The sequence below is a fragment of the Anas platyrhynchos genome, chromosome 3 (assembly GCF_047663525.1).
Source record: "Anas platyrhynchos isolate ZD024472 breed Pekin duck chromosome 3, IASCAAS_PekinDuck_T2T, whole genome shotgun sequence".
NCBI classification, from domain to species: Eukaryota; Metazoa; Chordata; class Aves; order Anseriformes; family Anatidae; genus Anas; species Anas platyrhynchos.
This window is the reverse complement of record NC_092589.1, coordinates 59504673-59530526: the sequence shown is the minus strand read 5'-3', so window position 1 is coordinate 59530526 and position 25854 is coordinate 59504673. Positions and strand designations below refer to the sequence as shown.

The following is a 25854-nucleotide window of genomic DNA, read 5'->3' as shown; positions in this document are numbered from 1 at the left end:
GGGAGGCTGCCTGCTAGTTGGCAGTGTAACCCAGCTATGTTGGCTATTCCCTTCTCTGACAGAGATAGCACAAGAGATCAGAGACTCAAGCCCTTAGAAAGAGATAATACAGGAAGGATTCATATACAGCTGCTATCCTTGAAAGCTAAGTCCAAGTCCTTCAAAGATTTGGTGTGTTGTGCTCTGTGAAATTTGTCTGTATTGGCTGTGGACTTGTCAAACTCTGTTTAATTCTTCTATCTGCACCAAAAAGACTTGGCTGCCTTTCCACTATATGAGCTTACACCTATGACTGCTCTTTGTAACCTGGGATTTGGACTGAATTTATTATAAACCTCACTGATTCTGAATCATAGACTCACAGGCTGGAAGGGACCACTGGAGGTCTCTCATCCAACCTCTTGCTCAAAGCAAGCTTAACCGTGAGTTCAGACCAGGTCTCTCAGGGCCTTATATCAGTCTTTAAAATCTCCAAGGATGGAGACTGCATGAGCTCTCTGGGCAACCTGTTCTCCTGCTTGACTGTCCTCGTGGTGAAAAAGTTCCTCCTTATATCTGAACTTCCCATGTCTCAGCTTCTAGTTCTCCCACCTTACACCCTTATTAAGAGTCCATTTGTGTCCTCTTGGTAATCCCCAGGTAGGTACTGTAGGGCTGCAGTTTGGAGTCCCCAGAGCTCTCTCTTTTCCAGGCTGTATGTCCCACCTTACCCAGCCTCTCCTCATGGGCAAATAACCCAACCTGGCCACCACAGTTTCCCTCCAATAGATGTACCCATTTCTGCCATTGGGGCAGCAACGCTGGTGGACCTGGCTGGTGTAGTCACCCCTCTGAATCCATCAGTTCTCAAATAAATGTTTTCGTTGCTGCCAAGGTAACCTGTCTGGCCTACTTTATGCATGTTACTGTGCCAGCTCACATTGGTCTGAAGTTGTTTATATAAACAGCAGAGCACTCCCCAGGGAGTTCAGCTGCATACTGTTTGTCCAGTGACCAGCATCTCCCAGTTCTGTGACCCAAAGCTGCTCAGGCAGCATCTTGAGATGCCAGATGGCCTAAGGACCATCTGCTGTGCACTCCCCAGGGAGAGATGTAGGTCAGTTTAATGCACAAAAATGCAAACAACTGGGAAGTGATAGGCTGGTGCTGGAAGTGGCAGGCAGTGCTATGAGAAAAGAAATGTGACTTTGGTTTCAGTTGAAAATAATAAAGCTAAGAACAATGATAGGACTAAAAATATGTGTATACTACAATGATTCGGAGTAATTCCTTAAACTGACCCAGTGCTGACTGTTGTGCATCACTAGAGGATCCAGAAATGTTCCATAACCATATTTGATTTATAAGGGATATAAGAGAAAACTGCACTGGGCAGCTCATTATCCAGAAGAGCTGTCTCAGAAATGTTCAGTACATTAGGAGCATCCCAGTCTTTCACTACTGAGGACTAAAGGTGTAGTTATATTTGTAGAAATAGTTATCTGCTTGGAAAAGGCAGCTCATATTATCTGGAGATGTGTGGGTATTGTGGTTTAGTGAAAAAGCAGTTCTTCAAACCTTCTTCAGACACTAGTGGTGCTCTTAAAGAAGTCACAGATTTAAGGACAATCAAAAGGAGCTTGCAAGGTCAGGGACTTCTGCTGAGGATCTTTTGGACGGGTTTGGAAACTGGATGGAAATGTTTTGAGAGAAGATAAAACTCTGTGGTTTGTTATATGGCAGAGTGAGTGAACAGAATACAAGTGAAGATAAGAGTGTACAGTCTCCTTGTTTTGCTTCTGTCTTGACTGGAGAATTCTCCTGTTCCAGGCCCTTGTTCATTTTTCTTTTGAAATAAAATCAGCTCCAGGGTTTCTGGGATCAAAATGCACAACTGATTTACCAAGGAGCTAAGCAACAGCCGAGCTGCAGAAAGTCACTCAAGCATATTCTCAGTCCTTGGCAAACATAAGGCAAGACATGTTCAGCTTCACCCTCTTTCACTGTGGTTAAGGCTATTATGTGATAGCTCGTGTTTGCAACTGACTAACAGCATGCACACGGACCGTTTTCACAGCTCAGATGACATGCAAGTATTCAGTACGCAATGGTAACTTGGTTATGTATCTGAGCCATTAGAAAGTACTGATAATAGGAAATTAGTTGAGACCATCATTATAAAAATTAGCCACAAGAAATCCAAAGCTATGTGTTCTGAACTGTTCCTAAGTATCCAATAAGGAAAACAGCTTCTGGTAGTCAGGAAATGGAACAGGGCAAACAAAATCCTTGTTCCTGAGTACGTGGGTAGCATGTATGTGCAGGTCCTGAAGATTATAAGGGATCTGCTGGATTTTGGCCTGTGAATTGAAACAACCACCTTAAGAATGAAAAGGGGAATTCAGGCACTGAGAAATTTAGAGAGCGTGTTGAAACTGTCACGCAGTCAACGTACATGCTGAGAATGAAGGCATCCTGAATGTGCATGCTGGGATGGTTACATCTGATGAGCTGAGACTAAACCTGAGGAGAGAGCATGCTGCAAACACTCTCTGTAAAACCTGCACTGCTTTTGAGGTTTCTGCTTTTGGAATGCCTAGGGCTTTTCATGTCCCTGTTTAGGGTAAGAGAAAGAAAAGCTTTCTCTAATCCATGTGAAAGAAGAAAAATGTACCTTCCTCATTTTAAAGATAGACCACTTCTTGATAATTTCCTGTAGTGAGGCTGAATTTTTTCTTTAATTGTGTTCTGCCAGATGGCTTACATATCCATAACCAGCACTGTGGCATTTTTACTGATGTCATTGGTAATGTTACACAGAAACTGCTCACCTTGTAGCCTGTGCCTGGATTAAACATAATCATCAGCAGTATAAAGCTACTGAAGAAACAGATTTCCCAGGGGGGGAAAAAAATATCTAATAAGTAATTTTTACCTACACTTATCATTTGCTTGATATGACATTCAGTGAATTCAGCCTTACCAAGTTCACCATTAAGTAAGTCACTGCTGTTGAAGATTTTTGATTTTTCTTTCTTTCTTTTCTTTCCATATATATATACATATATATATGCATGTATATATATATGTATATATATACTTTTTGTCTTTCTTTCCACAGGCTGTTTTACTTACCTGCAACATGCAGCTCTCACCTGCTGGTGCTCCCCCCTCCCACCAACACTAAAGACATTGGTATTGAAATGCCTACTGCGGGGGGAGGGGCGGGGGGGGGGGGGGTTATTCATTTAGTGTGCCATGGGAAGCTTCAGGTTCAAGACCTAAGTTCAAATGTAGAGTCTCCCTTTCAAATGTTCAAGGGCTTTATAAAAATGCAGACTCTGTCTGCAGACAATACTGTGTTGGTTAAAGCCACTTAAAAACCTTTGAGGGTTTTTCTTTTTCCTCCTGAATGAGTTTATCTACCACTTAAGGCCTAATATCCCCTAGAAGCCATATGGACTGATTTGGCCAGCAGGCCTGTCTCTTTATAGAAGGTGAAGAGGCTGCATAGGGTCTCCTGCCTTCTGCACTGGCCAGAAGAGAGCATTTGCACCCCTTTGCAAATTATAGCTGCTTGGCTAGCAGCACAGGAAAATCTGGAGACAACTGTTCCTTATCAAGTCATATGGGTTGTTGCAGACTGCAGAGGACTACCATGGCCTGGCACTTCAGTGCCAAATCTGTATCAGGGAGAGTATCATTTCTGGATTTTAGCAAGGAAACAATATGGAGGAGTTCTTCACTGCTTTCCTGCTGAACAATTTTTTATTTATTTTTGGGGATATACAAGTATTTTGAATTATATTGTGCCTGGGCAGAGTCATTTCCTGTAATACTACCACTTCACCTAATTATATTGGAAATAAAATTGATCCATTCTGTTTAAACATGTACTATAATATACTTACACTATTATATACTTTCATAATATATTTATACCAGGATAATGAACCATAATATGTAGTAGCAACCATGTATGTAAGATATATAATGAAAGTATAACATAAAGTAGTTTGGAAATAGCTCTCATAAAGGTCTTGAGAGATCATAGTGATATGTCCAAAAGCGTACTGATATATACACAGTGGTCTAAAAGTCAGAATCTTGCTGAATCTGGCAGTGTTCCCCTGCTGTGGAAAAGGAGTGTTGTGAGAAGAGTCCTACGAGGTCCCAATGCCAACTCTGTCAAGAGTGATCTCCACTGGGTTTAATTTATTTCTATAGAAATGTTGTAAGCATCTGGACTAATCAGAGATTTTGCATGGTGATCTCTTGAGAATCATTTCTCTCTTGATTAGTCCTTTGTCAAAAAAAAAAAAAAAAAGACACACCAAAACTAACCAACCAACTAAACAAACAAACAAACAAAAAAACAAACACCATATTTTCCTTTATTTACATACACAAAGCAGGTACTCCGTACTGCATCCATTTCCTACAGATTTCCTCACTCCAAATCAGTCTCAAAAGGGTTGAGAGGTTATGATTTGCCTCCTAATAAGATTTTATGTCCTGAAGGGCTTGTCATATACCTAAGGTTTGCCAGGTTTTCTCTTTACACCTCAAAGATCCTGGCCACAAAATGCAGTTAATAACACAGGCAAATTAGCTGACACAGAAAATCCCAATAGGCAATAGACATAACTATTTTAAGCAAATAATTTAATTCTTAATCTACATCAGAAAGAATATAATTTCTGAATTTTAGCAAGGAAACCTGTCTAAGAATCCAGAGGAATTCCCCATGGTTTGCCTTTAAACAGTTTTTGATTTATTCTTGGAAAGATTCAAGTCTTTTGAAACCTTAAGAGCAAACAAAATCAATTATCAGGGTTTCAATTTTCTCCAGGCAATTTCCACCGCTTCAGCTTGCCCAAGAGATAGAGTCTCCATAAATACATTATGCTATGCACTATTTGAAGAATTTGGCAAAGTGGAGAATAGCTTCACTTGAAAAATCACACTTGAGGTAAAGGAATCCCTCAGGTGAGGCATGCAGTCACACCTGAATGCATCTCTGCAGTTTGGAAATAGCTCTTCTCCAATATATACAGATAATTTATTGGGAAGGAAAAGAGCAGTATTATCTGTTTCCAGTTATCCTGGTACTGCAGTGAACTTACTGCTGATTTACACCATTATAAGCTAATATATAATCTACTATGAAACTTCAAAAAGGTACTGAATGCTGAAACTGTCTATTTTTAATCTAATCTAATTTAAAAATGATACCCCTCTAGCTAGAAATGACCTTCTATCAATAGACAGTGGGAGCAGAGTTGGGCCCAATCAATTGTCAACCCTGAACATTTTGTGATCCTGCCAGGGGAAATCTCTGGGACCAATTCAGATGCAATCATGCTGTAAATCACATATCAGATATAATTTGGAAGTCTTTTAAATGTCAATGGTACATCAGTTAAAGATGAGTTATAGAGAAGAAAATTATCTATTCCAGCAAGATAGGGTAAACTGACTTGCCTTGTATAAGGTTGCTTTTTCTCTTTCTTTTCATAGCCCCTTCCATTTGCTGGTAATGTTCACTTGCGCCGGTTTTGTTATCAATATGCAACATTTTTTTTTTTCCTTTTTTAGATTGCTGCTTTAACTGGCTTGTAAAAATTAGAAATGGAAAAGACTTATTAAAGGCTCGGTCCTGCAGCTGCTCCGTATGTGGAGCTCCCATTGATTTCACAAGCAACACCTGCTGGTGAGCAGAATAGAGAATAAAGCAAATTAGAAATTGAAGGCTAGCTCTCTCAGCTGTACAGGCTGTACAAGGGTGGTAAAGCATTTCATAACTGGATCCAAACATCTTTCGCTGGAAAGGACAAGGTCCGAATTCTGCTGACAATCCTAAGTAAGCTGTGGGTGTGGTGGGCTGAGCAGCTAGCTAAGAATACAGGAGGGAAGAATGGAGACTGACACAATAGGAATGACACAGACTGAGATAATACTTTAACGAAGCTTGGAAGTGGTAGGGACATTTGTGCTGAAAGATAAAGGCATGTAGAAAGAAGAGGAAAAATAATAGAGGCAGATAGCGAAATAGGTCATAATGAGACCCTTATTTTATAGGATAATGACAGAGTGGCTGATGAACTGTTATTTCAGAAGGAACCATGCAGTGACTTGCAGTGCTGGCAGTACTACTGTGTAATGTCTAAAATAACCAATGTAGTGGTAAATACTAATGACCTATTTTAAAACATGCACGGAAAGAGAATTATTGCATGGAAAATGCGAAGGGATGCAAAAGGTATATTGGTATTAACAGCTCAAAACTATGAAATGGTTTTAATTGTATGTGTGGATAAGTTTTTTCTAGCCGTCTTCTTAAACATGCCACATTTGGGGAACTAAATAAAGAAAGACAGAGGAAGAAAATATCCCAACATCTCTTGGGAATAACATAAATAAGAAAACTGGGGAAGAAAATAAAACCCAACATCTGAAGGGGTGAACAAAGAAAAGATAGAATGAGAGTGACTTTCATATTTTTCTGAGCTGAAAGACAAATGTGACAAAAGCAACAATGTCAATAATTTTGTTAGAATACAGCAAATCTTCATTTTGTAAAGACAAAAAGCCTATGTAAATCATATTTATTATGACAGATAAATTTGGTCCCCAACTTTGATCATAGGCTTGAATAGGAGTATACAGATAGATACCTTCAGATACTCCTTGGATACCTTCACACGCACTTCCAAAACTCTACATGGATTTTTTTTTTTCCCTCTTAAAACATTTTGAAAGACATGTTTTTAGATTTCAGTGCTTTTAATACCCTCAGAATTGTTATGTAAATCGGACACACCCAAACCAGTTGGAGTATGGAGAACTGCTGAACAAGGGAAAAATCAACTATTTATCACCCTCCTTGGAATCAAAGAGAACAATTCTATTTCACTCTGGTGCTCTGAAATCACCATCAGCCATCTGCAATATTGTCTGTGTTCCTATAGCATCAGACATCACTAGTTACTGTTTATCCTATTATTATTTTTTTTTGATGTTATTTATTGTTTTCTGAGTCCAAAATGTATTTTACTACAGATCATGGTTGTCCATGGTTAAAATATTTAAAACAACCTTTTTAAATTAAAGATATAGCAACAAAATTATGTGGCAGTGATTTATAGTTGTGTAGTATCTTGCATGCAAGCATCTAATACAATCTATTAAGCAAGTTCAACCTCAAGCAGTAATGAACAATAAAAAACACATTGTACTCATTATTTGAAAGGGTAAACTGTGACAAAAAGTGTTACATGTTAATACGCAATAAATAAAGACTTGCCCAAGGTCATGCAGATGGGAACAAGATGTGTTCAGATTTTTTTCTTTCTTTAAATTGTGGTGTGCTTGCTTTATACATGAGGATTGGAGTTGCTCACTTGGAGTGAAGGGGAGTTCCACCTCACAAAAATGGTCTTTGTGTGCTTTTACTAATTGCAAATGGTTTACATTGGTTGTCAAATTCACAGGGTCTGGCTGGTCAGCTTGAATAAAGACAGTCTGAAAACCACATTGCTTTGTACAAAGCAGGAGGGCTAAGCTAGGTAAATGATGTGACTGGTGGGCCTAAATGTTAGTCAGTATAAAGTAATATTACCTACACAAAAGAAATGTCCTTCACATGACCATAGAAAATTAATCTTCTAATTTTCATTAAATTCATTTAACATCTAGAGATCTCTGAGTCATTTTTTGGGGTTACACCTATGACAACCTAGCCTGGTCTGTCATATATTCAAACTATTAACTGATAAATACATTTTCTCATTTTTTTTCCTTAACATTTGTTCTTCCACCTGTCTTTCCTGCCTTATAGGATAGCCAGTGGGCAAGTTCCCCAGTTCCAGGGCCACCCTTCTGTCACATGCATGTACTGTACCAGCACCATAGGCTCCAGCTCCCTGATTTGACCTTTAGGCTCAGGAGCAGCACGAAATAACAGCAACTGCAGCAAGCCACTCGTTCTCCTTAGTGTTATTGTCTATTGCTCAGTGATATGGTCCTTTAAAATTCTTAAATCTTAAAGTTAGTTAAATTATGAAGAAGGGGGGGGGGGGGGGGGGGGTAGAATTAAAAACTGCACTTACAAAAAATAACAACAAAACCCTGCATTTATTTAAAAAACCAAAAACACCCCCCCCCCCCCCCCAAACAGAACAAAACAAAACAGTGTGCACTTGTATTAAAAACTGCACTTGGATTTGCATTCATTTTATCTGCACCTCTTCCATGCTAGCTGGACAAAGTTTATTCCTTTAAAAATGCATCATGATCAGCAACTTTTTCTACAAACCTGCCAGGCACCTTAAGTATTGCATTTGAGAACATTATAAAGATAGAAAATACATGCACCCAGAATTATTTTGTACAGTCTTTCTGTCAGAAAGAGGTCAGTGGTGACTATTCCTCTATCCTGATGTTTCACACAGATCTTGGGACTAATTTTGTCCAATATAACCAGTATTAAGCAGTCTGCCAGTGTCCAAGTGGACATTTTTTCCTGGTATTAGGGAATTCATATGGAATATGTGAGTTCTCCCTGTGTCTACACAGGCTAGACATAGCAGAGAAAAATACTGGTGGCATAAATCTTTCTCACAGTGAGATCATCCCGTAGAGTAGGCAGGAAGGATAGTCACCATTTGTAAGTTTGTGGACTGTTTCACCAGCCAGAGCATGGAAAAGAAAATAAGTCCTTACTCCTATTCTTCTTTCTAACTTATTTGTTAAACAGTCATAAAAAACAAAAAGCTATCAGAGGGCATGTTGGGCAAGAAGCCCTTGAGAATATACCAGCTACCCGTGTGCTAGCCAACACCAAACAAGAGCATATAGCTCTTTCACATCTGGCTTGCTTTCTCGTCTCTTTCCTTATATGTCACCAACTAGCGTTTGTCTAGCTGTGTCCTTACAACACTTCATCAATTTCAAAGTCCTGTTCTGTCATCTTGTTCCTTCCTAGACTGTCAGGTGTCGAGGATACACACAGGTCATCAGTCTTCCAGGTAACCTTGATCAAAACGTGGAAGAAGAGCAGAATACAGCATTTCAGAGTGATCATCCATCTCAGGCAACAAATGCTGAGGAATCATGAACCCAGTAACTGCTGCACAAGCAAGTATAAGCTGGCAACTTGCCTTTTCAAAGGAAAGTATGAAAATCCCCTGATAACAATGAATGCTTTATTGGCAACCTGAATAGTTTGGAATACTAAGTAAGACATACATCTACTCTGTTCTTCATTAATTTAGCAGAACAAGCAGAAAAAGCAAGTATCTATACCCCTAAGTTGTGACATATGTGAAAGTGAAGACCTCAGCATGCATATACTTAAGGTTCCTTAAAAAGTAACATGTAATTTCCTCAGAATGAAAGAGGATGGCAGACGCCACTGACCAAAAGCAGTTTGGAGCTCTCCACTTTTGTAGGAAAACAAAATGACCACCAACAAAAAACACAAACATTTTAGGAAAAGGTTAGTCAGTCAGATTTAGTAGAAAACATCTAACAGCTTTCCATCTACCTTCCTTTCCTTTTCAGTAACTACAGGCAACCTGCTACTAGGGTGATGCAAACAAACAAACAAAGCAAACAACAGCAACAACAAAATTAGTAAAAAAGACATTTTCAGATAATTTCATTTTATGCAGAGGAAAAAAAGTTCCACTAAGTCAATAATAGTATGATTATAAAATAATTTAGAACAATAAACTAATGACAGAGGAAAATATGGATTGAAAAATATTCCATTCTATTCCTGATGCAAATGCCACACTAAGAATATATTCAAATATGTGATATTATACATGAATTCAGTTAATAAGGACCTTGGATTGGCTGCTGGTCATCATAGTAATTGTGAATCCTGACTTAATCCAATCCTAAATTTTGATCATAACACGAGGTGTTGGAGTTATAGAGGATGGTTAATATCTGTACCTGTGTGCTGTGCTCATGCAGTGTTTTGGCTTGAGCAAAAAACAGAGACTGGTTTTCACCAGTACAGTGTGCCCTGGCCAAGTCATGAATAGTCCACTTAAAATGAACAATGGTTGCAGAGCACTTCCAGGCCCACTGATGCTGGTGGGTGGCTTAAGGGGACACTGAACAACTGTGTTAGACTCAGAATATGCAATGCCGTCTTGTCATAAAGTACTGCCTGCACTCCAAAAGGGACCCTAAAGGTATAGCTTTACTGGGTAATCTGCCAGCCAAGCTTTGATCTTTGACTTGGACACCACTGGCCAAGCAGTTATATAGCTCAGAACCCAGAGAATCATCTATCTAGATTTTGGTGACAAAGTTTATCTGGGAAAATCACAGAGGAATGATGATCTTAATTCCTGTTAATCTTCACAATTCACAAATCAAGATCACTGTCTTTTGAAAGCTAACCATAAAAGAAAACAATGAAATAATTATATGGGGAACAAGCCTCCTGAATTTGTCTTGCACACCAGGTCTTTTCTTGCTTTGACTTCTCTCCAATCAGAGCAATGAGGAAGGATACCATTCAGGGTAAAGCTGTTATGTACAGCAAGAGGTAGAGAGACCTGAAAAAGAAGCAAGGAAGCAAAATATTATCCCTTCCTTCCTTAGGTCAAAATAAAAACTGAGCGTTAGGTTAGGGTTTTAGAAGTGCTTCACTTTACTGGTTTCTCTGAAGCCACTCTCCTCATTGAAATAGAGCCTCTGGTAATAGCGTCTGGGGAAAAGACACAACCAAAACCAAGCCTTCTAAAAGCTTTCTATTGTCTTTTCTACATGCCAAAAGGATCTTTGGATTAGAAGGTTAGGAGACAGGGTTCCTGTGCACAGTAATCTATTTTTGTGATGATATTGCTGCATGCTTGAGATGCAATTCTCGCATTAAGTGAAGGCTCTACTCTGTAAGCATTTATCACTTTTCATTCTGACTACCTTCCATTCAGTTAAAATATATACTATAAATCAAATTAAAAGGCTTCTTTTTTAGACTTTAATCAATAAGAAATGCAGAGTTTCAGCTACACCTAGTGGACAAAAGCCAAGTACTGCAGCCTTTCCGCAACCATTAGCTCATCTGTCATGTTAAATTACCCCTGCTTTGTTTCAATATTTAAACTGTGAATTGAACCTAAACACCTCCAGGTAAGTATCAACAATTTAACTAGCTGCTTTGAAAAATCCGTGTGATTATCTGCACACCGTTGTCTTTAATGCGAAGTGCTTGATTAAAAGGTCTGGCAAAGAGGACCTCATCTCAGAAGGTGAGAGCAAAGGAAGGGAAAAACAACCCTGACATGGGCACTGCTGCTTCCATGGAAGCACAACCGGTCCCCATCTGTGCACCAGGGGACAGGGCGAGATGCCCGTCAGAGTCTGCTCTCGGCCTTATTCGGCAAAGTCACACACAAGGTGACCTGTGGCAGATCAGCTGTCACCCTCCCCTGCAATCCTAGGGCACAGCTGCGATGAACCACCACACAAGCTCACCGTGCATCCCAAATGAAAACACCGCCATCTCAAAACGCTTTCAATGGCTTGTTTCTGCCCTGATTAAACTGAAGCGAGGACAAGGGAAAACATAGGGCCTGTGATGCTTCCTCGCCACCAAAAACCAACCTTGCCAGATGAGACTGAAATACTGGGTTACAGGGGATTTAAAAACAGAGAAAGTGTTTTTTAGAAGGATTGAGCCCTTCAAGTCCATGTTTTGGCTAAAACAGCTTTTAGCATGGTGACTGACTTGGGAACAGGACTGTTTCCCAGTCATCTTCTAGCAGCAATGATGCCCATCCTTGAGAGCAGAGCAGCCAGGACATGTTTGCAGGCTTCATTGGCTTCATCCAATGGCAGTTTCACTCATACACCTCCACCAGAGTAAATTCAGATTTATGTTGTAAATACTGATCTGTGAGGAAGGCTAACATCTTTTTTTTTTTTTTTTTTAATAATTCTACATTTATCTGGGGTACAATTTTTGTGCACTGTCAAACATTAAAAGCAAAACTAGGTTGTTCCAGTCATAGGCACCTTTTTTCTTGTTGTTGTTGGTTAGGTCTGACTGTTTTTTGGACCTAATCCCTAAAACTTTCTCTGTGGTGATTGTAACTATTTTTCTTTCTGCCTACCACTTAGAAATGCTTTATACTCATCTCCACACCTTGTTCATACCTTGTCCTTCATCTCCTTGTTGGATCACATGCTAGCCTTAGTGCAGCCTGCAGATAACCAACCCAGCAGCCTGCCTATAAGCAACACAAAATATAACTATTTAGCTTCTGCACAAAGCAGACGTGCAGAGGCTTGATGTAATTTTCTATCTTTGGACAATTCCAGGAATCCATTCCTGCCTTCATAATATGTACTTTATGGCATACAAAGCTGATGGAGGACAGATATATTATATCTGTTTGTAGATGGATATAATATCAGTTATTGGGCTAAATAATGTAGTTTGAAGAAAACAGAAAGATTTTGAGTAACTAGCCTTTAAATACTTATCTCAACAAAGGAAGAGGGGAAAAAAATCTGAAAACCTCTGTGTTACTTATGTTTAAGTAGCAGCAGATAAGACATTTTATAGACTTTCAAGAACTCCACCCTCTCCTGGGTTCATGTTAGCTAAGTAGGCTGCAGCGTAAAATTCACAGAGCAATTGTTAGGAGGCTCAGTGTCAAAACTGCAGATAAGTAGGTGCAACTCCAAAATCTCATTGTGATGAGTATCTCCTAAATATGTAGCTTTTGTGTTAAGAAATGCTATGTACACACTCTGTTATCTTCAGCCAGAGTTTTAGGTTGACAACTCTGAAAGTTTCTTTTATTTTACTTTATGACTGATAAAGTAGGGAATATATTGCCAGATGAAAACTCCAATAGACAAAAATAACAAAATGTCCTGGTAAAAGAAAAGGGTGAGAAAAGTTATTTTATGAAGCTTGATAAGCTGAAAAATCTTTTGCTTATTTTTAATATGCTAAATATATATATTTCAAAATCAGTTACAGGTTTGTGATGAAATTGCCCCTCTGTAGTTTTTTACTGGGGGAAGGGCACAGCAGATGGACTGGGACTGAAATACCTGATCCATCTCTATTAAAAACCTGGTGATGCAAATTTATTTCTAAAATGAGGCAGAGCAAATAACAGAGAACCTACCATAACAGTGGCTCATCTGTTCAGTCATTTGATGTATCTCGTTATTGTTGCAGCTACTGCAACAATATTGTTGCAGAGACTCTGCTTTATCTTGTAGCATGAGCACAATAGTGGCACCATATTGAAATGTGTAAATATATTTTAAGAAACTATGTAAAACACCTCCTCTGTACTGACAAAATGATGCACTTAGAATACACAAAACCCCGAGAAAATGCTACTGCCTTGAGTTCCCAATTCCTTTGATTTGTCATCTTAGCTTTATTGCATATGCAGTGTTATCTGACAAATATATTTGCCTGAATATTAAAAAAAAAAAAAAAAAAAAAAAACCTTCGTCATCATTTAAACAGCTCTTGTCAATGTTACTTAGTCCTTGTTCACAGTTCTATCCCTAAGAGTGATGATACAGAAATAGACCAGGTTAAGGTCAGTATGTGTAACCCAGATCTGTAACACAGGCATTTCTTATTCCCGTCCACGGTAGCACTGCAGCAAGTATTTCAGAGGAAATGAAGGCTTCAGAAAAGATAGCCGTAAGGTCATGGGCAAAAACTGCTTTTTCTGACATCATTTCCCTCCTCTCCGTGTCCCTGCCCACCCCCACTTCTGCACAGGTTTTGAGCTCAAGGCGGAATCGGTCCTTTCAGTACCAGCTCCCACGTTAAGCCCTGCTGGGCAGCACAGCCAAGAGGGAGCGGAGGCAGAAGGCAGAAACGGGAGCAGGACGGCTGCTAAAGTAGGACGATGATGCAGAAACCATCCGTGCCATGGAGAAGCGCAACCATGTGGCACCACAGATACATGCCGTAGCCTTCGGCCAAACACCAGTGATCCGCAGTGACTTTGGCATGCAACTTCCCTAGCAGATCTGGTGTGTGGAAAACATCTCCTGGGGCAAAAAAAAAAAAAAAAAAAAGAATGAAAAAATAAGTAAAAAAAAAGAAACAAATAAAAGGAACGCTGCAAATCCAGATGTTGGAATTTTCCAATCCCCCTAGCAAGACAAGATAAGCAGGGGATAATCCTCGTTTATATAACTTTTTTTTTTTTTTTTTTAAATAAAACCTGAGACCAACAGGCATGTTTTCACAAGGTTTGTTTGCTTGTTCTCTAAAAGCCACAGTGCGAATTTTCGGGAGGCCCCGCACCGCCTCGGGCAGCCGCGCCGCGCCGAGCCGTGTACCGGGTACCGGGGAGCGCCGCAGCCTGCGGCCACCCCTCGTCCATCCCGCGGGCTTTCGGGGCAGGCGGTGCCGGGGACCGAGCCCTCGAAGCCCCGGGGCCCCTTCTCCTTCCCCACAAGGCCGAGGGCCTGGCCCCCGAGCCCGGCGGCGGCTGCGCGGAGCCCGGCGCCGGCGGCCGCCCACACGGGGGCGCCATGTTGCCGCCGCGCAGCCCCGCGCAGGTGGCTGCGGCGGAGCCGGGCCGAGCCGGGCCGGGCACCCCCGGGCCCATCGCGTAATGGCGGCCGCAGCGGGCCCCGGGGCTGAGGGGGGAGCCGCTGTCGCCGCCGCCCGCCACAGGGGCCGGCCATAAATTCGGCATTCCCGGCGAAAAAGGCAGATGACGGCGTCCATCGGCACCTATTTTTCCGCCTGGTGTGGCGGGGAGGCTTAGGGCTGATGTGCGTTCCAAATAAAGCCGCGCGTCTATTTATGGAGGTGGCTTAAAGAGGAGCAGATCTCGTGTACCATGGTGGAAGTTTTTGAAAAGCAGCCAAAGTACAGAGGTCAAGTTTCCTGTACTAAAAGCAACTTAATGGGACGCGAGGCAGCAATGTCGTTTGCGAGTATCTGGCGGTAGCTGGAAAACTGGGTCATTGTGCATTTTTCGCTAACCACCGGGTTCAAATAATAAATTATTTTAACTTATTTATAAACAACGTAGAGGCTAGATAGGATCAACTCAAAGGCCTGTTACTGCTTCAGCTGTGAGAGCCATTGGGAGCATCGCCAAGGGGTTCAGCTCGGGAAGATTAGGGTCAGGCCCCCAATATTGTTTGGTAGATGGTATTATGAATAAGAATATACAGAACCATGATATCCACTGGGATCTGACTCTTCATTAGAAATTAAGGGACAATGTAGCCAATATGATTGTTTTACAGATTTCCCCAGGGTCTACTTTTAAGAAATCGCAAAAATCCTTGACAATGCCTTGCTCAAAGCCAGCGCTTTCAGTAGCTGCTGTTGTTCAGAGGCAGCGGCTCTCAGGAGTTTTACAAGCAGTTGTACACAAAATAGACTTTACCAGCATGCCTGTGAAGCTGCCTGTTCTTGGAAAAGATTATATGGAAGGATTTAATGTTGACAGACTTAAGTAGTGATGTCTCAACTGTGAAGAATCTGTTGCTTAACCAACTTTATGAAGCAAAAGCACTTTATCATTAAAATTAGAATATTCCCTTTTGTTTTAGGAGATCATGTAGGATTTAAACATCTACACAATTTGGTATGCACAGAATTTGATAGTCTGTTTTGCAAGAAGTTGATTAGAATCAGAATCACCCTCCCAAACTCTAGCAGAAGAAAGCAATGTGATGTGTGCAGATCAAACAGGCTTAAAATGGAAAAAGGATTTATATAGTGGCAAGATGGGCAATGGCTCTTAAAACTACACCTTTATTCTTCTAAACACTCTTTTATGTTATTGGTGAGTTGATAAATTAAGATTTACTCCCATTTGATGTTAAATTTACTGTCATAAAACATTAGCAATCACTGGCTGAAACCAGATGGTTGTTTTTTAAATTCTTGGGTACTGAGAGTTGTCTAAGAATGGGCTGTTACCAACTACAGAGATCATTTTATCATCAGATTTTCCCAGAAGTGTACACTTCACAATTTTTAATTTTGTTAATACTTTAGTACAAGTATTATTATTATATTATTTTTTTTTAACATAAAGTGTATTAGCTCCTTCATGTCTGTGTTAGGCGAAGAAGGCCAAGTATCACTTTTCTCACCAGCTGGGACAATTTTAGCAATAGTAATCAGTTTAATTTCGCAGCCTGATTCAAAACACTGCTATTTACACTCCCATTGTGTGGTGATATCCTCCCCTGTTTATGTGCCCAGGTTTAAAATTTAACTACATCCACCATGCTGTTTTTCTTCCTAATAAATTCAGAACACAAGACTGAAAAATTAAGCAAAAAGAAAGCCCAGTGGTATTGGTCCTATATTGAGCTGGGGAAGTGAGGCTAAATGGGATTACGTGTATTATCAGGGTCCCAATCCTGCAGTCCTCACTAAAGTAATAACTTCTGTGGGAGTTTTGCCAAGGACTGAGTGGGGCCAGAAGGCTGCAACAGTTGGCACTTAAGGAACAAGATGTCAATTGCCTTATAATAACAGGCCTTTTTTTTTTTTTTTCCCCAAATATTCAAAGTAGACATTTATAAATTTGTCTCAGTGCTGTTAGTTGGTAGCAATTTCTCAGAGAAAGGTTTTAGAGATGTCCAATGGTGGAATACTTCTAGGAAGATGTGCTAGCTACTGCCTCCTTCACCTAAGTCACTAGAAATGACACGTAGTCCTGATGCGATGCAGATCTGGATTGCACTCTTCTGTGCTAACTATCTCAGGGGAGAGAGAAAGGAGGAAGCCCACCACCCTCTTTTCCCAAGTTACAGATACTTACTATATATTAAACACTCATTTTCTTTAAATAGTTCTTCCAGGTGAGATAATAAATATACAAAAGAACAAAATCTACTATATAAATGAAAGCGGATTTATAAAATTACAAGTTTAATAGATAAATATAATAAATACTTTATGCATCATAACTCTGGACAACTACATTTAAAGCAAGTATGTTGGCAAGTCACAAAAAAGTTGCACCTCAGCAACTTTAAATTTCATAAAACCACACTGACAGGCATATTACAATGTTACGTATGAGGCTTTATGCTGTAAGTATGTTTAAATCCCGCTCACCTACCGAGTTCACCATGACATATATATGGGTGTAGTATATATATGTTGGAATGTCTTTTTGAACACCGACATGGTAGTACAGATAGATGCTCTACTTACCAGGGACAGTGGGGAGAATTTTGAAGAAAAATACTGGTAAATGACTTCTAGAAAAACTAAAGCATTTCTTAACTTTTTATTGACATTGGCAAATTAAAATAGAATAAATTAACAATATTTTCTCAAAAAAATGTTTTGTACAAAAATACTGTCAAAATTTCCTGAAAAGCTTTCAACACAGTAGTATCTTTTCATGTACTGAATAAACTATATTAGCACAGTGTCAAAATGCTGAAGACAGAAACAAAATAAACCTAACTAAAAAAAAAAAAAAAGACCTGTGAAATGTTTGCCACTAGTCAGCATTCCATCCACACCATATTATTGTCTGTACATATGGGGGAGGGGGAATGGGTAGCAGACTTTTAAGTAACAGTATTACTTTTCCTGATCTGGAAAGGTTTGGCCCACATCTGTTAAGCTTCCAGTTGAGCATATTTGGAAAAAAAAGAAAATTATTAGTCTGCACTGCAATGCATAGTTAAAAATTAAGCAAGATGGCAGCATTTGTGCAGTAGAATCTGCCCTTCAAAGTTCATGCAACCAACTAATGTGATTTTTTTCCCTGTTCACTCAGAATTTGAATGCAGTTCAAGTCATTGGAAATCATCGTTTGCAAAATCCACAAGATTAAGCAATTTGCCAAGATTAATATCTAACAGTTCAGCACTGTGGGAATTATGGGCATGTTACTGCGAGGAAATAAAGAGAGAGGAGGGGAGGGGGCGAACAACGTAAAAAGGCAGAGTTCGCTAGAAATTATTACTATGGGAGGGGACGTGAATGTCAAAGCTACAAAAAAAAAAAAAAGTGGCAGCAATTAAAAGAAAAACAAAACAAAAAAAAAAGAATTTATACAAGCGCATAGTTTACTCTTGCTTTCCAGATTCTCACCTTTTCAAGCACTGAAAAGTGAGACACCGCGTCTAGGGGAATGTTTTCATTCACACCGATAGAAAGTCCTTTGTTTGTTTTAAATGAATCAGCAGCTCACCCTGCTGGGCTGCTGTTTGCAAACGAAGTCTGTCATGAAGTCAAACTCGTTCTGTCCCAACCACAGCTCGGGGAGCTCCTTGATGCGATCCAGCCCCATCTCGATGACTAAGGACATGAGGACCTCCTCGTCGATGAAGTCAGTGTCTATGACATTGGGCGGCAGCATCGCCGCGGGGACGTGGGGGACGGCGGGCGGCAAGCCGCTGCCGCTGCCGCCGTGCTTGGGGTTGCAGTCCCTGAAATGCTGGCTGCTGCCATTCAGCTGGTGGCTGCCGGGGTGCAAGTCCGGCATGTAGTGGCTGTGGGGGTACGGGTGGTGGCTGAAGTACTGGTTGTTCAGCTTCTGGAGCTGCATGCTGGCGCTCAGCTGCCCTCCCGGGCTGCCCACGGGGGGGGCCAGGAATTGGGAGCCGCTGAAGCGGGCGGGGGGCGGCATGCTGCCGGCAGGGTGCCCCCCGGCCACGCCGCCCGGCCCCATGGCGTGCCGGACCCCGCCGCTCGCGTTCATATTCCCCGCTCCGTAATGTATATGGTCGCCCATCAGGGCGCTGAAGGCGTGCGGCTGCTGCTGTTGCTGCTGCTGCTGCTGGTGCTGCTGCTGCTGGTGGTGATGGGGGGTGGGAAACTGCCCCATGCCCAGCCGGTGCGCAGGGTGGTGGTGGAGCCCGCCGGAGCCGTCGGGGAATCGCCCGTGGTTCATGGCCATCATGTGCTCTGCCATCGCCCACCTGGAAAGTTAGCGAGCGAGCGGGTTAAGGAAAGCGCCCCCTCGGACATCCAGCCGCCCGCTCTCGGCCCCGCTGCGGCTCGCTTGGCCCTGGCAGAAGCGACCGCGCCGGTGCCGCCGTCCTCGCTTTGGGGAGGGGGGGCGGGAGGGAGAGAAAAAAAAAAAAAAAAAAAAAAAAAACCTCCTACCGCGACTCCGCCGTGGAGCACAAAGGGAGAAACGAAAAAGGAAGAGGAGCCCGCGGCACGAAAAGCCCGGTCCCCTCGGCTCATCCAGCCAGCAGCACGCCTTCCCACTTCAACTTGTGCATACCTATCAGCGGGAAGTGTTGCATACGGCAACAGCCGCCTCCTCCCGGCCACGTCCAAAACGCTGCCGAGCCCCCCGGATTTGTCAGCGAAGGCAGCGTTTTTAAAAGGCACTCTTGCTAACTTGCAGGCAACCAGCAAAGAATTAGGAAGTCCCACCTAGCCGCTGGCAGCAACTTTTGCAATTAAGTCCCGATTTAAAAAAAAAAAAAATAAAAATACCAGAATGCACGGATAAGGAGATTGAGCCAGGCAGCCGAGAAACACCTTTCCTCGGGTATTTAACCGGTCCCCGTTTTCCTGTTGCACACAAAAGGGACACACAGCACCAGCTACACAACCTCCGCACTCACCTCCCGGCTTCTTTCTTCTTTTGCTTCAAAGGTGGCGGTGAAATCAGTCAGTAAAAGTCACCCAGCATAGAGAGGGCTTCCCTGGCTCTCTCCTCGGCGCTTACGTGATGGTGATATTATCGCTGCCGCAGCCCCAAAGCTGTTTTTCACTCCTCGGCGAGGCTCATCGGCACTTGCCAACAATGAGCTGTGTTTCTTACCCAGCTTTGGCCACAGCTAATATAGGATTTCAGAAGGGAGGAGCAAAACCCTTACAGGCAACCAGAAGTAAAACCTGGAGCAAGCGAGGGAAAAAAAAAAAAAAAAAAGAAACAACACCCAGCACACACACACTCGCAGGGCACACACACACACACACACACACACACACACACACACACGCACACGGGGAGGCTCAGGAAGGGGCCAGGCGGGGCTGGACGGCATCCAAAGGGCCCCGCTCCTCCTCGCCTGGGCCACACGTGTGTGCCTGCGGGTCGCCCTCGCCCCTCTCGGCGCCTCCCCCCGGGAACAAAGCGGGGCTCCGCGGCCCGGAGCGCAGCCCCGGCGCAGGGCGCTGCCCGCCGGCCCCGCTCCGCTCACGGCCACCCCCGGCCGCGGACACGCGTGGGGCCGGGCGCCCCCGCGGGGCTCCCCGCGCCCGGCGCTGCCCCCGCTCCCGGCGGCATCCCGGCCTCCAGGTGCCCGGCCCCAGCGCCGTGGGACCCCACGGACCCCCGTGGGTGCTCCCCGGGGCCGGCCCCTCTCCCGGCGGCGAGATCCGAGATCCACCTTTTTCCACAGCCGCGGGCGCCGCATGCGGGAGGCGAGGGGGTGCGGGCACACGCAGCCCCTCCGGCCCTGCCTGCCTCCTCTCCCGGCTTTGGGCCGCAATTTAGCGGCCGCCCCAGGTGTGCGGGCTGTGGTCGGCTTTGTGAGGCTTCTTCTTGTGAATTGTTTCCTTGCGTTGGCAGGAAAAATGAGATAATACAGACCGTGGGGAAGGGCTTTGTAAACGTGCTCGTCCTGGCTGGGCACGGCCCTGCCACCTATGTGGTGCCCCGCAATGCTGTGGCAGGACTTGCCCTGTGCAGCCCCACCAGGGACACGCGTGTCCCAAATGCCCCCGCCATCAGCGCTCCTGCACCATGCGCCTCTCGCCCCAAGGCCACCAGCTCCTCTCAAGGGCGGCTGTGCTGAAGTATCCGAGAAGATGGGGGGAGGCCTGCTGCAGGGATGAGCTGGGTGTTGTCCTATTTTCAATAGCATCTTCATCTGGCTTTCCCCCTCTCTGCTTTCCCCCTTTTTCGTTTGTCCTCTGCCAAACGAAAAAGGACGGGGAAGCGGTAGGCAGGACACCCTCCCCGGACACGAGGCTCGTCTTTAGAGGTCAAAGCAGGCAGCATGAAGGCTGAGCTGGAGTTTCTTCCCCTCCACGTGCTGTGCAAGGACACAGCAGTGGAGGACATGCACAGAGTTTCTGGGGGGAGACATCAGTAAGGGCAAAGGGGATCCTTGGAGATGCTGGCCACACGGCAGCCCTTTTGCCCCCTTTTGGGCCCTTACCTGGCCACAGTGAATTACGGAGGTGAAACCAAAAGGAGGGGTAACTCCAGCTCATGTCCACTGTGGTGGAGGCAGAGCTGGGTTCCTGAGTGCAGAGAGGTGTGATGGAGGAGAGGAGAGGGACAATCCCCTGCATGGCTGCTACAATCCTCATGCATGCAAGATACCAGAAAAACACCCCACTGAGCTCCCAGCTGTGAGGTACGGTAAGGGTGGAATTAGAACCTTTGGAGGACAGGCAGCTTTGCAAGTATCAGAGTTACCTCAAGGAAGTGACTTCATTCTGCAGCTCTGTTTCCTGCAGGGATTACATACGATGCCCACCACGATTTCATGTTTTGGTCTTCTGATGCCTGTAAGTACACTTTTGGGAAGGCACCTACTGAACCAGGGCCTGCAGTCTGGCTAGGGGTGGTCGGAAGAGTGACACTACCTTTCTGGAGATTTTTCTTTCTCAATGTTTTGTAGGTTTTACAGGACAAAACAATGAATAATAAGAAGATCCCGTTCCATTTGGCAAGTAGTCAGCTGTGTATCATGACAAGTGGTTTGTTTAATGTCACATATCCATGGTGATATTGGTATGCCTTTTTGCTCTCCCATGCTTTGAGTTTGAGATCCTTTTTAAAGCCAGGCACACATCATATCACAGCCCTGCAAATGCCATTTCCTATTTTCAGCTTTCAGATGTTGGAAGGTGGTATCAGATGCCAAAGTGAGTTATGGAGAATTGGCAAGAGACTGCCAGAAGCAATAGTATGCATGTCACAGCCTCCATGGCACCTCACTCATATAAAACATATCTCCAGGTATTTACAGCCCGTATGCAAAGAAGCAGGCAGGATGGAGCTTTCTTCATTTGGGGGTTGCAATGTGGTCCAGATAAGGCTCAGCACAGTGGTGCAAGATGAGCCAAGTTTTTCATTGTTACAGGCTTTATGGCCATAGCAAAATGGGAACACAATCAATTGGTTACTTTCCAGGAAATGGCTGGTGACAGCCATTCAGGAAATCACTTGGTGACAGGCGGCTAAGGGAATGCAGGACAAAGCATGAGCCCATCACCACGGAGCTGGTAGCAAGCTCTGAATCTCCTCTGTTTGCCACTCCCGACCTGAGCCACAGTTATTTAAAGCAATATTGTCATCCATAGTCCACAGAGTCATCTGCACAACTGAGTTGGTTCTTCAGGCAAACAACAAGAAAGCAGGGCAGTGCGTATCAGGAAAATTCTGGAGGTGGCCAGGGGTGGGAATGAAAGCAGACAGTTCACACTGATGCTCAGTGAAGACACAGAATGCAGTTGAAAGCAAAATGCAGCTTCTATGCGCATTTAGGAAGAATCCCTGAGAACTATCAAACACAGCAATGGAAAAATGAGGAAAAGATGGATCCTCAGTTGGGTGTTAACATTTTAGATGAGAAGGTCACACAGGAATTGATGGATTCCGGATGTGGCCCAGTTCACTCCTTCCAGGCCTGCAGCGCGTGGTGGAACAGAAAGGAAAATCATAAAGGAGAATCCCAGATGGTGTTTTTCCAGGTATTCACTGGAAATGTTCAAGTCAACTGAATACTTGTGGTTCTAGGGATCTGTCACTGGAACTGGGAATACAGAGCAATGAGCTCTGGAAGGATTTGGATCTCTAGGTTGTTGTTTGCAACTCTGAAAATATAATCTGTAACTCTCTGTGACTTGTTTCTCCCACATCACCCCTGGATGTGAGTTTCTGTGTGTTCCCTCCCACGCTGACACAAAGCAGTCAGGAAAACCTAGTTCATGACATCTGCTAGGGTTATCTGATAGGAAATTTTATATTAGAATGATATCCTGGAAGAAATGCCCCTTCTGTAGAAATGATTAAGCTATTCTATTGAGATGACAAGCCATGATTTTCTGGCTGCTCTTACTTCTGACCTCGTCACTGCTTCCTTCAATCCCGCCCTTCCCTGGGGCAACTGTGGCACAGCAGGGTCCCAGCTCCTTGCCCTACCAGCTCCAAGGCTGGGTGCCTGCTGTGTTTCACTGCCCATCCCTAGGAAAAACAATGAACTTGACAAGTTTCTTCCAGATGGGCACCCAGGAAGCACAGAAATCTGTTTCAGTCTCTCAAAATGCGTTTTTTTTTCTCCCCTGGAGTTGCCTTTGTCAGGAGAACAGTGGGTTTATTGTCTGTGGGGTGAAAACACAGGGTTTTTGACTAGGAGGCGGGTTCCTTTTTCTGACATGCTTTACTGAGAGACCTATTCTTCTTAAATGGTTTTGGGGGGAAGGGCAGACACGGGGTTAGCTATGGGCCTGGGCATGAGATCCTCCAAGTATCCAGGTGGGAAGGAATGACCTTGGCAAGTTCTGCTGTTTGTCAAGCACCAAAGTCAAGACTATGGTAGAAGACATAGTATTAACTCAGTTAAATTCATTCAGTACGAGCTTCCTAAAGCCATCACAATTCCCAGTGCTGATTCCAGGCACCAGCCAGGCGTTCTACATAGCTCAGCATAAGCCCTCCTATTCTAGCAGCCTTTTCTTCTTGGGAAGGCTGCAGTTTGGTGAGGTGATGTACCTGTAATGACCCCACTGATGGTGACTTATGTTAGAAGGAATTACTGGAATGATGTCAAAGCAACAGAAAATTTGTGTCATCCTCCCCACAGCTGGCTAGTGTGGGAAGGTGGGTGGCAGGGTAGGGAGGAGCAGAGCATGTGCTCTCCATTAGTCAGCACAGGGCTCATTTTCTCTTTGCTAGGCTTCACGAGGTAATCGATCACTGTGCTGATTAGAAGAGGTTACTCTGCTGAGAACAGTGGTTACCAGCCTGTTTGTTAGCAACAAATCCTTATGAAAAGCAAAGAATTACATGGAGCAAGGAACTTGCTGAGCCATTTGGGAGTACATTAGAGGGTTTCATGGGCTCGCATCCCATGTTTGTGTGCCAGGAACTGAAGATGCAGTCATCAAAGCGGTGTTCTAAATAAAGGAATATGGGCTATGCAAATTGTGTTGCTCTCTCTCCACTCACCATTTCCTGTTTGTTTAGATGGCTCAAGATAGTAATATGCTGGTATATTTTATATTGGTGACAATGAATGTGGCTTTGCACCTTGCATCCAAGTTGTTTTATTCATGTGAGAAAGTCTTGGTGATAGGCTCTGTTGTTTTACTGTTACGCCCTCTCAGTACAGTGCTTCAAGACTGTGTAATCACTGCTGAGGCTCGTCCATAAGTGTAATTTTATTGCAAGGTATTTTCTTTGAAAACAAAATTCTGTAAAACATAGGAATACTTACTAAGAACATTATTTCATGAAGAGGTCCAAGAGAATCCAAGAGAATACAAAAAATAAACACATAAATACATCTATCACTGATCAAGAATCACTTCATTCTGTTCTGTCACACAGAACCCCAACATGGACTTTTTTTGCTACTCTTTTCTTTTGGGTATCAGCGGAAAATAAAAAAAAATAATAAAAATAATAGAAATAACCAAATAACAGAAATAACAAAAGGAAAACGTTCATGTACCTTTGGAAATGTGGCAGTAGCTTCTGTAGTAAACCAAATGATACCAGGTTCAAATTAAGCACAGAGATTAAAAGCAGTCCCCAGCAAGGCTGTAGACACATAATCTTGTTCCATTTGTTCCATTGGTGACTGAGCCAACTAATAATAATACTGTTTTGGGTCAACAAAGGCTTTTAAAAATGTTTAGATAGAATGAAATATTTTATTTAATTAAAAATTATTAGAAAGCAGAGTACATACTTTTAAGTATGTATTAGACCTGGATGATTACACCTAAAGTGTTCACTGCGTACATTCTGTAATTAATTGAACTCATAGTTGACAAGTAATTTATTTGAAGTCCACTGAATAATTGAAGTTTATTATTAGAATGAATTGGAATTTTACAAAAAAAAAAAAAGTTTATGATTACAAATATAGGTCCCAGTCCAGGATACATTTTTACACATTTTTTTAGGCAGATCAACAGCAACATTTTTTAGGCAGAACATTTCTCACAGTTCCTTTACTTTCTTGCATCTGCATAGAAATACCGTGTTTAAAATCAGTGAGTCTATGCAGGAAGTAAGACACTTCTCAGTATGAGTAAAGCTGACAAAATATAACTTCTCATACCACCAACTGACCAAATTGATGCAACTTAAAGACAGTGATGGTTTGTACTTGGGGCTGGATTTCCAGGTGGTTGCATCTTTACAGCACAACAGTATGCATGAGGCACTGATCTGTGTGTCTCTGGCCTGGAATTTAATACTATCCAATCTAAAATCTAATTGCATTATTTTATTGCCTTTATTCTAAGTCTACATTTTCCCTTTACACTTTCAATATTTCTGAAATGAAGAAAATGTTAGTAGAATTAACATAATGTTTATATAAGACAAATGTTCTGTTACTATACTGAACATCAATTTAGATTTGGGTAAGCACATACTTTAGGAATGCTTAATGGGCCTCATGGTATCATATGCAAGAGAATCTTTCTAAAATCACAGGAGAAATACTGACTCCCATGGGACTCTACAAGAGCTCAGTACACAGCAAACAAATATGTGTTAAAGCAGCATTGTAGTATGTAGCAAGTAATTCTATAGTATAATCGCAGTGGTCACTAAGGCTTCTCCAGCATCCTTGACATTTTTAATTTTATTTAAATAAATAGGGAAGTTTAATCCTCCCCATGACAATAAAGGGTTACAAGCAGCTGTGGTG

The 25854-nt window shown here is 42.8% G+C and overlaps 1 protein-coding gene across 2 annotated transcripts; it reads right to left on the bottom strand.

Moving 5' to 3' along the window:
• Positions 1-16869: 16869 nt before the first annotated feature.
• CITED2 (Cbp/p300 interacting transactivator with Glu/Asp rich carboxy-terminal domain 2) lies at positions 16870-19866 on the bottom strand. 2 transcript variants are annotated; one of them, XM_027454431.3, is made up of 2 exons: positions 19573-19866; positions 16870-18912 (listed from the first exon to the last, which is right to left on the bottom strand). In XM_027454431.3, exon 2 carries the CDS (start codon positions 18903-18905, stop codon positions 18171-18173), a length of 735 nt encoding a protein of 244 aa, XP_027310232.1. In that variant the 5' UTR covers positions 18906-18912; positions 19573-19866; the 3' UTR covers positions 16870-18170. The 2 variants fall into 2 exon arrangements, with proteins under 2 accessions (XP_027310232.1, XP_038033382.1); XM_038177454.2 differs by lacking the exon at positions 19573-19866 and adding an exon at positions 19100-19565.
• Between the last annotated feature and the right edge of the window lie 5988 nt (positions 19867-25854).

Excerpts from the sequence above, each read along its gene's own strand:
- CITED2 (XM_027454431.3), bottom strand. The coding sequence starts at position 18,905 with ATGGCAGAGCACATGATGGCCATGAACCACGGGCGATTCCCCGACGGC.